Source organism: Dicentrarchus labrax, unplaced genomic scaffold, assembly GCF_905237075.1.
Source record: "Dicentrarchus labrax unplaced genomic scaffold, dlabrax2021, whole genome shotgun sequence".
NCBI lineage: Eukaryota > Metazoa > Chordata > Actinopteri > Moronidae > Dicentrarchus > Dicentrarchus labrax.
In genome coordinates this window covers 28,083,849-28,095,191 of record NW_026136713.1, presented here as the reverse complement: position 1 = coordinate 28,095,191, position 11,343 = coordinate 28,083,849, and the positions used below count along the sequence as shown (strand labels likewise).

General features: G+C 40.9%; 1 protein-coding gene across 1 annotated transcript; it reads right to left on the bottom strand.

Moving 5' to 3' along the window:
• Positions 1 to 1,016: 1,016 nt before the first annotated feature.
• Positions 1,017 to 6,616, bottom strand: hopx (HOP homeobox). Its single transcript, XM_051420719.1, has 2 exons — positions 6,228 to 6,616; positions 1,017 to 1,314 (listed from the first exon to the last, which is right to left on the bottom strand). The coding sequence occupies exons 1-2, from the start codon at positions 6,375 to 6,377 to the stop codon at positions 1,237 to 1,239; spliced, it is 228 nt and encodes a 75-aa protein (XP_051276679.1). The 5' UTR covers positions 6,378 to 6,616; the 3' UTR covers positions 1,017 to 1,236.
• Positions 6,617 to 11,343: the final 4,727 nt, after the last annotated feature.

Genomic DNA, 11,343 nt, shown 5'->3' with positions numbered 1-11,343 from the left:
CAACCAACAGGACTAAAATTAAAATCAACCTAAAACTTCCGTATTGTCATCTAACCCCAGGGAAAGACCAAAACCAACAGTATTAATCTGTCTCTTCATACTTCCTGACCTCCCTCTCCTTTTCTGTGGCACTCAGCTCCAAGCACACTGAATCTGAGGAAAGGTCAAGGAACAGTTTGATTTTTTTAAAAGGCTCAGTAATCTCCTGAAACAGCTGGGCGCTGTAGTTTTTAGTAAGCATTATTCAAACAGGAGGCATTTGTTGGGGACTATTTTAAGCTGTGGATGAATCCAGATTTGGCAGCAGGAAGATGTGTGGGAGATTGAGTCAAAATAAACTACTGTGTGTGTGTGTGTGTGTGTGTGTTTATTGTAATGAAAGAACATGTCACCCAGTGCAGTGTGACTCACTGATGTTTTTTTAAGTTTTTGTGCAACAATGGAGCTCTGTGGCGCAGAGGAAGCAGATCTATTAGGCTTTGATGCACAATACTTGTTGGTAGATTCATTCTCTTGGAATTTCTTGAAACATCCAGAATATCTTTTTTTTTTTTAGGCGTAAAGCTCTCACTGGCTGCTGAGATCACGTCCTTCTACATAGAGCGGTCACAAGGAAAAAGGGGACAATGCAATGACATCACCTGTCATTTCTTTAGCCCATGATGCCATTCAGCTCAGTCGGCTCACATGTCCACCCCCCTCCTCCCCCCTCTACTACTGGATATGTTGCAGATTTGTCCCTGGAAGTTCCTGGACAGCGGCAGCTGATTCCAGCGGGATCTATTGTAATCCCAGCGCTTCCTTACATCTTTTATAGTCCCGTGAACAGCTCGGCGTCCAGCTCTGCTCCCTGCTGACAGACATACATGTAAACAAAGCCTGAAAACAAAAGCACACTGTCCCCGAAGCCCCCCCCATCGACCCTTTCTAAGCTTCGTCCCGCCATTGTATAACTCTGCTTCCTCAGGGAATTTGGACCTCAGACGTACAGTAGCCTCAAAAGCACACTCAAGCCATTTTAACTTATACAATATGTTTATTTCTGTAAACATGGCGGTTATATTGGCAACAACATACAAACACCTTCACATTCCGTACAGTAAGTTAAAGTAGCTTCATAGATACAAAAAGAGAGATGTACACATGGGGAAGGAAGTGTATGAGGAAGAGGTGGTAGGGTCAGTTTGTCCAGGAGAAACAAGGTCAGCACAGAGCCCCAGGCCTCCAGCAGATTCTTCAGTCCAACACTGATCCCAGTTCAGCTGGAAGACCCTCCGCCTGCCTCCACTGTGCGTTCCGTAGCTTGAACCATTTCTGCAGGGGACAGAGAGAAAAGGACGGAGGGAGGTGTTAGGAACAGGTAACAGGAGTTTTTTTGTTTGAGGCGCTGCGTTTGGCACAAACTGCTGCAGAGCCTGAAAGACGAGAGCGATGAGGTAACCGGTCCAGCTGTCATGAATATTCCTGAGAAGTAACACAGGTGGAGTTCTTGTATTGTCACGAGTGATTTAAGCAAAATACTGGGTTCTACAAATCCATTGTAATGCGTTCCTCATCCTCAGGCCGCTGGTTATGTTTACATACACAACAATTATTTACCCATCACTCAGAGCTGAGCTCAGCTGTCTATATGATTCTGAACCAGGCAACCTAATAGTCCTGCTTACATGAGCTGCATTCAAGCAAGACACACGAGACACTAAAACAACTATAGTAATTCTAATGAGCAACTTAAAGACCTGTGAAATGTTTCAACTGGTGTCCATTACAATTTGTTTTGATGTAATTTGAGCATTGTAGCCTCTAGCCTGGCTATAGATTTGTAGTCTTGTTCATAATAAAACTACAAATGTGTATTTTCGTAAGGCTGCTATCGGCTTGGATAAATTAATAATTAATTTAGCTTAGCATGTGCTCAATTTCTCAAAATATCAGCAGTGGACTTGCATGCTTCCAGCCTGTTGTAGCATCCCAACTTGACCATGTTAACATGCTGCTGAATTTAATAAGTTATATGACAGAAAATGTAATATGTTGCTTAGCCTAGCTAAGCTTAGCTTGTTATCATATTAACATGAGCATATTAATGTCTAAAGTTAGTTGGGTTTGTTTTGAGTAATGTTTTGGCATCTAAAACATCAACTTAATGCAGAATTAATGTTTTATTCAGGTTAACAATTGAAAAGGTTTTAGGACGGTCTGAGTTGGAGATTAAGGGTCATGGAAATATCTTCATACCATCTATCTTCTTAGTTTTCTTTAAAATCTTTTTTGTTGCTTATTCCTCTGACCTGAGTACAGTCATAAACCCAGAAACCCAAATGTGAAGCCTATAATTAAAAGCGAGTCATTACCTGTAAATGTGTTCCTTTCATTATCTTATAATCACATTACAGTCACATTTCTTGGTGCATGTAAATGTGGTCACTGACTCATACACACACAGCAGTGACCCTAAGGCTAAGTTGTATCAGGGAAACCACAGAAGACGAATGTTTCCATCCAGTTTAACAGGGAATGCAGGCAATGACTGGCAGGCTGTTCCTCTGAATCCATTTCCCTGCAAAAGCTGTCCGCACTCTGACCGCTCCACCAATAACTGCAACACTGAAACTCGGCCAGATGATGACTGTGCCGAGTGCCTCGACACACACCCGTGACCCGGCGCATTGCTGTTTTGCGGTTCATGTTGTCATGGGATTCACAACAATCCTGACATCATCTCGATAACGCCGAGGGGAAAGGGAGGGATTCAGGACGGCGGGCTTAAGACACAAGACCCTGGCTGGCTGCGCGAGACATGCGCCTGGCAGGAGGGACGGTTTCCACATTTTGTAATGAAAACACATGAGATTCCCATTCGGAGTCATCTGGGATTGCATTTATGCAGAGACTAAATCAATTCAAGAATTGGCTGTTCAAACTGCACTCTGTGTTTTGGGATTTAATATTTGCAGCCTATTGAAGGTTTAGTCTTTAAAAATGCTCTCTTGAAGGTTTTGAATGGAAGTCAGTTGTTTTGTACTTTGTTTTGTTTCTGGTCCTTTTACTTTGAATGTCTTCACTCAAATGCCACTTCAGAACAATAATGGTGAGATTTATAATCCCGCTGACCCACACAATGGTGCTTGTGTCATTTTTTCCCCTTTGACTAGCACTGGATTACATAACGAGGCCTTTCAAACTTGACTCTACCTTTCTGTCATTGAGTGAAAACAAATTAAATGGTCTATGAAAGGAGCTCAAACATGCCGCACGGAGGCTGAAGCACGTTGTAAATGTTGTGAAACGGGGAGTGGTAGCCGGGGCGTGTTTCTCCAGCTAAACCTTCTCCAATGAGAGCTTTGTTAGCAAATCCAAAACACTCGACAGTGTTGGTGGGCCGGCAGGAAGAAAAGAAAGCCAGAGAAAAAAGAAAAGAACAAAACCCCACATCAGCTGGAAATGAAGGCAGGTCTTTTGATGAGGGGCCAGACCTTTACCTCACCCTGGACCAGGCTTCCCCGGTCAGGTTGGCCTGGATTCTCCCACCTTTGTATACGATGAATGGAAACAGTCGCTAACGCTGGAAGAGGAATTAGGAAGCAGCGTAGTGTGGCTATGTGAGCATAGTGGGGCAGAAACCTCTGTGGATGGAGCCAAATAATGAAACCCTTCAGCTGTTCTGGTAAAGACAGACTGAAGATGGGGCTTGGCAGTAATAGCAATCAGCTAAATTAAGTGTGTGTGGTTTGTCAGGGTTATACACTCATCTGACATAACAGAGGCTTTAAATCAGTACAGCTCTACCAATACTAAATACATCACCTGATGTACCTGTTTACACGTGATGATCTGCTGCAGACTGCTGTGTGAGAAATGCAGAGGTACTGGTTTGTGGAGTGGAAAAACCAGTGACAAGCAGTGTGTGTGTGTGTGTGTGTGTGTGTGTGTGTGTGTGTGTGTGTGTGACGTACAACGAGTTATTAACTGGTTAAATGTACTGTAAGAGCTAATTATTGAAAAGGACACACACGTTCCAGGCCATGTAAGAGCTCTGTCAATCCGTCTGTCAGCCTCACAAGCGCAAAGACATTTGCCTATGAATCCGATGTTACGTCAACTCAAATGGCAGAATTTACATGTAGGGTTTCACCTCCTCGTGAATACAGCTAAGCAAATGCTCATGTTGTTTGCTTGCCAAATGCTGAAGAAGAATACAAACTAAGACTTTTTATTCCAAAATGAGACATTGATCACTTACAAACACTCGTATTTAATGACAACTGACAGACTGCTTTTGTAATGATATGTCCATCAGAGGAATGCTACTGGAGGCATAACTTGAGTGCACTTTCAACATGTTGGTTGTTATCGGTGTTCTGAAACTTCACATCTGGCTCCTGATGTGACAGTTGCACAGACTTTACAGTAGGCCAAAGACATTCCTCAGATAGAGGGATGGTGGGAGTGTTTACATGTGGGAGAGGGGGGGTGGTAGAGATTAAATACCTAAGTAACACGGCGACCTTTAATAGAATTAGCAGTTTTTCTGCTTCAGTTCATGACATTAACAATAGGTTTAACCATTGCTCTCTGGTGGCTCTTTCCTGTTGGAGTGGGCGTTGTGTGTTAGCGGTTTCTGATTTGACTAATGATGTGTTTGTTAATGAGCTCTGCAATGATCAGTCTCTTAATTGATTAGTTGATGGACAGAAAATCTTTTTTTAAGCTTCTGAATTGGGAAAATGTGCTGCTTTTCTTTGTCTTAACATTATAGTTCATTGAATAGTTGTGGGTTTTGGACTAAACAAGACATTAATGACATCAAATTGATTGTTTTGTCAAACAAAACCAAACTGCCAACTTGCCAAAACTCAGAGATAGATTTAGTTTACAAACTGAAATGCAATAAATGCTCACGTTTGAGAAGCTGTACATTAAAATTCATGCTGCACACACAGCTGTTAACCTCCTCATACATTAAAACCAACTCAGAAAAAAAGTGTTTCCCACATCCGACCAAATATGAAACCAGCATGAACACGAGCAACGGGCTCGTGTTCATGCTACAGAAGCTCAAACTTGTGCCACCCTCACAGTTTGATGAGTTTGATCTTTCCTTCAAGTCACCTCCTGAAGTCACCCTGTGCTGATGAGTCTGTGTGAGACTGAACAACGGTTGTTCCCAGAGCTGGGAAAGAAGCAGCGGGAAACCCGACTCTAACGTGACTTCATCAGGAAAAACAACCTGGATCTGCTCCAGTGGCGATCAATGGGGCGCTGCCGCCTTTGTGGTCACTGTTTACACTCAGATGAGGATCATTTCATCAGACGGTGACGCTTTGACAGAAACTGACACTGTCCACAAACCTGCTCCAGTCACTCAGTGGATCACACATTTTAAAGTCTCATTTTGCTCTTAGAAAAACAGACAAATACAAACATATTGTTTCCTCCTGTAGCACTATATGGTTATTGGTCACCTGACTGAGACACTCATAGTGACACTGACAACACTCATGACTTGTACATTTCATACTAACAAGTACATTTACTGAAGTATGTAGTTCAGAACACTTTTTAGGTACTTTACTCAAATACTTTTTGGTAATATTATACTATATTTCAGAGTGAAACATGGTTCCTCCTCTACTGGTTAGTTCACAGATAAAATGTTATGCATTGCTTTAGATTAGTATCACCTGAATCTGAACATGCATGCGAAATTACACATTAAACAATTTAACACACCAATAGGCAAATTCTTAAGGAACAGACTACTGTTACCCTCCCTGGTAAATTGGGAATTTGTGATTTGTTATTTTAAGTGGGTTATTCGATTAAGTGCAGAGATGGCAGACAGACATGAGACTGACTGCCTGTGGAAATAAATTATATTGTACAAATAAAACTAAAGGACTAAAGAATACCACAAAATCTAGAGATGAAAAAGCACAACTATAAATCAGCACTGATATGCTTAAATCACACAAAAATAAGTGTGATTTGGTAGGAAATCACAATTACAAAACAATCTTATTTTTTCCATAGGAACACAATAATGATCAGTAGATTAGGAGGTTCAGTATATTTCTGAAGATGCTGCTTGAACGGGACATTAACCAACCATAAATAAACTTTATATAACAAAAGGAAAACTTAATTACGCACATTTTCTACTAATTTCTACCAACACACAGACAGCAAGGAGGGAAAAAGGAGTGAAATATTAGGTTACTACTTACTTGTGTGTCCTCCTCCGACAGCCCGCACTCCGCAGCGATCAGCATGAGCGTTGTGCCAGCCGGATGCTTGCTGACTTTTTTGAAACTGTCCTCCAGCAGTTTGATCTGCTCCTCCGACAGATTCATGCGCTCCACCGCTTTAGAAGTCATATTTGTATGTCCTCCTGCTTTCCAGTCTGTTCAAGGATTTAAAAACAGTTCAGCTTCAGCCCTGGTTTGGAGCTCCGGAGCCGGGGCGGGGGGCGATGAGTTGTGCGCACAGCTGGACGCACCGCGGTGCGCAGAGGACGCGGAGAGATGGAGAGGCGCGGAGCGGCGGTGGCTCACTGGCAGCTCGGCGGGAGTGTGTGAGTGAGGTGGAGGCAGTGTGTGTGTGTGTGTGTGTGTGTGTGGTGGGTGTGTGGGTGGTTGTGAGGAGGTTTTACTACTGTCAACAGAGGTGCCTACGTCATGAGGCCGTTCCCACCAGCAGAGCCCTCCCCCAAACACAACTCCCCCAAACAGCTCAGCACTGTCACATTATGAGACTATTACAGCATGATCACAGCAGTAGCTACTGGTTTCACTAGAAAACTATCAGCAACAAAATCACTTTATTGGCCTGTGGTGGTATCACAAGGAAATATCATAAAGTAAAGTAAGGTCACTGAACCAGCTGCGGATACACTACAGGAATATTACAGGAATTAGAAAGTAAATGTGCCTATATAATAATAATAATAATCCAGGAGGAGTTTTATAGCATCTTATGATCAGTGCGACAGTTTCACAGTTGGCACTGCCACTGGGTGTTATAGGGTCTATTTTTATGATGCTATTTAGATAAAAATGAAATAAAAACTACTTTGTAATAGGCTACGTTTGTAAAGAGCTACTAGGCTTCTGAAGTCATAAACCAATATTCAAAGGAGCAGTTCAACAGGCTATTTGCTTTCTTGCCAAAAGTTATAAGAAGAAGAAGATTCACTTTCATGTGTGTGTGTGTGTGTGTGTGTGTGTGTGTGTGTGTGTGTGTGTGTGTGTGTGTGTGTGTGTTAAATACTGCAACCAAGAAAAGCTCACTAATCAACACTTTATATCTCATTTGTTTAATCTGTAGGCCTACACGTAGAGGGGGATAATATATATAGCCTTATTGTTTTGATGATTAATTAATGCTATGCCTGTTCGGCTTTCTGTTTTCACACATTTCATTTGATTTGAAACGGAAACCAACAACCGTCTCTTGCAGATTTAGCTAGCTACATAATTATTTTCACTCCTTGGTTGAAAATGTGGCTAACGCTAACTTTTTGCTAAGATTGAGCTGTTGCTGTTTGGGAGGGTTAGCTAACAGTCAGTAACAACACCTTTCTGTTAGTGTACAGGTTAAACAAACACAATTACTGAGCTTTAGAGATGCTGGTATACTGATTTCTTTAACATTATAGTGTTCCTGTAAAAGCATTATGAGGAAGTTTCCATAATGCTAGTAGCACTTAGCCTAATAAGTAGTATAAATGTCTCTATAAACCGAGCTAAGTTGGTTGAAAATGTCTGTTTCTGTACAGCGTAAATAAATGAGATAAGATGGGTTCATTAGGGAGTTTTAGCTGCTATGCTGATTTTGTGACTTTGGACAAAGCTAGCCGTTTCCTCCTGTTTCCAGTGTTTATTTATGCTAAGCTAAGCTAATCCCTTGCTAGTAACGTTAGCTAGCTCCATGGTTAACGTACAAACACAAGAGTGGTATCAATCTTCTCCTCTGACGCTCAGCAACAAATCAAAGAAGTGTATTTCCAAAAATATTCTAACAGTCTATCTCATTTCTATTCCTTTACCTCACTATAAAAGCATTTTAAGAAAGTAGAAATGCTAGTAAAATCTAGCATTCAATTAAATAAATGTTTTAAAGTAGCATAAAGGTCACTAAACCTACAACTAGATAAGTACACAGGAATATTATGCAACAGAAGACTACAGTGGTTTACTATTAACTCGCTGTAGTATCATACTACTGATTCCTAAGAGCAATTTAAAATATATTTAAGCTACAATCTCATAAACTTCTATGTTAAGGAATATTATAGGACAAATGTACCACAATGCAGACTACAAGTGGCCTAAAAACATGAATCACTTAAATAAATCACTGTTATCAAGTACAGACATTATGTATGTCCCAACAGGAATATTAAACTAGTTGTTAGCCCGCCAAGAAAAAAATAAAAATACTTTCAGCTCAATCTCTCTGTTTATGTTGATAAATCTTATCCGCTCACATTACTGAACATGTTGGCTGACTTTAGGAGAGCATAATGCTTTGGGAGGCACCTGTTCAAGCATGACTACTAAGATAAGATACTCCTTTTTAAATCATAAACCCCCCTCACTCTCTCATACACACACCCTTGAAACGCTTTTCTCCCCAGTGAATGTTATTCTGCAGTTTTCACTGTGCTGCACGGTAATGAGTGGATTATTTACAATGCTCACTGGACTCACTTTGATCAGACAGATAGCGACTGCTGTGGTTATCCTGCTGCAAAGGAAACATCCTGACCGAGCATGTTGAATTTCACATGGTAGAAACTGTAAATAAGGGCTTGATAATGCCCCCGTAGCCTCAATGCGCGTGCACGTGCACACACACACACACACACACACACACACACACACACACACACACACACACACACACACACACACACACACACACACACACACACAGAGCTCCTTTTGATGCTATCTTTGGATTTTGATTAGACCCATAATTATGTGGTACTCTCACTGAAAGCTTGACTTAATCGACTGCAAAGCTTGCTGGGTGATTTCCCCTTGCCTGGATTTTGGTGGCAAATAATAACTCGCCTCCTCAAATCCACACAGAAATCTGATCAACAGCAAGCCAGCTCAGAGTGTTTTATATCCTTTAATGCAGCTATATTTGCTCTATTGTTTTGCATGTAAGCGTTGAAACCTAAGCCCGGTCTTATGTGGGGTGTTTTGAGGCGTGTTTAACAGGCTTGGAACTGCTTATTTACTCTGCAGAAGGAAGTTTGATGGGGAAAAGTGATCTTGTTCAATGATATGTGGCACAAAATAACTATACAAGATGGCAAAAACTCTTCAACAGGACTGGGATGTTGTTTATTGGTAGTGAAAGGAAAAAGGAAATGACCTCCAAAATGCTGAGTTTATGGGTATAAGGAGACGGATGCAGATATCTGATAGTGCCAGATAGTTCCACCAGCATGTGAACACAGAAGTAAATAAATACTTTAGAGCAGATAAGGTGATCATCAAAATCAGATCAGCTGATGCTTTGGCCTACCACCATATGTCCGTATTGTCTCACACAACACAGACATGTGGAAGTTGTCCTTTACAGGATGAGGACGATGAATTGTCGATATTTATCCCAGTCCAATGACACCGCGTATGGTGATTCTGCAGATAACAAGCTGCCACTTTATGACAGACAGACATAACATACAGTTCTGGGGAAAACATACATAACACTGCTGCCCCAGCTGATTGGCTGCTGCCGGTCATTCAGGTTGTATTCGCTGATAAGAAGGGTGAATTCTATCTGGCTGATCCAAAGTTCACTCTGAGGGCCTGATCGTAAATGTGATCAATTGACTTTCATGTATCTGGAAAATATATAAAGTTCCTCTCACTGTTTGCACAAGTCATTAAATGTAACGACTGTTCTTTGCTATTGATTTTACTTTCAGTGTGGCTCACAAGGCGATCAGTTCCACCTGTTGCATCACACCCAACACCCAAGAAACACATGTAGATGTTCATTTTACTACAGGTTGTCTGTTTTGTGTCTGTAGATTTCACCAAACGTTAACATTAGATAATGCCTCATTATTCCCTTTAAGAAACCATTGACTCTAGTATGTCAACCTGGCTTTATCCAATGTTCAGATTTATGTTCTGGCAATGTATGCAAATGAGCACATTTTAATTAGATAATGCCTCATTTGCATTTTTAAATATAACATTTCAGAAAACTTGTGATGCCCTTTTCACCTGTAGAGCCTTAAAAACAAGAGAAAGACAGTATTACTGAGAAGATTGTATATGTTTAAGAAGCGAAGGGTCAGACCTAATATAATAAAATTATTATGTTTCAGTGAGTTTCAAGTGAATTTTATTGAATTATGTAGACTACTTCCATAATAAATAATTTAAAAAACTTTGTAAAGTTGCATACTTTTTTTCCGACAAAAGAATGACAGAAATGCGAGATGTTTTTTGTTGTTATATCACACAGGAGCAGCTTATTTTGGCAACAATCAGCGCCCTTCAGCTACTGAGGGAACTGTATCTTCAGATACACAAACACAGATATCTGACAGATTGCTGACACAGTCAACAGGTTGGTAGTTTTTCTGCTGTTGTGGGATAACAGGACTTATAAGGAGCCTGAAATAGAGAAACACCATGATAACAGTGAGTGGCTGAGAGTCCACAGCGGATATGACAGTAAAAATATCCCAGGTTGTGACCCCTTATTTCCAGCCAGTGCAGGACATACGTAGTACCATACAGTCATCTGTGAGCCGATGTTTAAGTACTGATTAGCAACCTGTACGCTAGAAAAATGTGTCTCAGATTGGTTGCTGAGGGCAGTGAATGAGTCATGAGCCCCTTCCTGAGCGTGTAATGCTGGAATTATGCTTCAATAATGACCTGTAGTGAAGACCTGCGTGTCAAGCAAGTTGACCGGTTGATCCGACTTCCTGCCTGGAAGGTTTTTTTGAGCCCACATCTGAGACTCCTGAACTCCGTTAACAACTGGACAATATTAATATCAAAGGAAGCATGATTCCATAACTGCTAGACTCTTTTCCAAACCACTGAATTTTACCTTTTGGGAAATTCTAAGCAAATCCCCTCCTGACAGTAGCTTTATATTTAACAGATAAATATGAGGGTAAGAAAGCAAATGAGTATATTTCCCAAATTGTTGAAATATTTCTTTAACCCTAACAATGTGTTACATATAGCTAACAGGACTAATTAAATCGACTAATGATTTAATAAGTTGTGATCTTTAATTAATTAATCAGTCACAATCTCCATAATAGAGTCATGGCCACAAAGGGAGCAGAAAAACTGT

Excerpts from the sequence above, each read along its gene's own strand:
- hopx (XM_051420719.1), bottom strand. The coding sequence starts at position 6,377 with ATGACTTCTAAAGCGGTGGAGCGCATGAATCTGTCGGAGGAGCAGATC. Across the intron at positions 1,315-6,227 it reads TGTCGGAGGAGGACACACAA|AAATGGTTCAAGCTACGGAA; the intron begins GTAAGTAGTAAC and ends TGTCCCCTGCAG.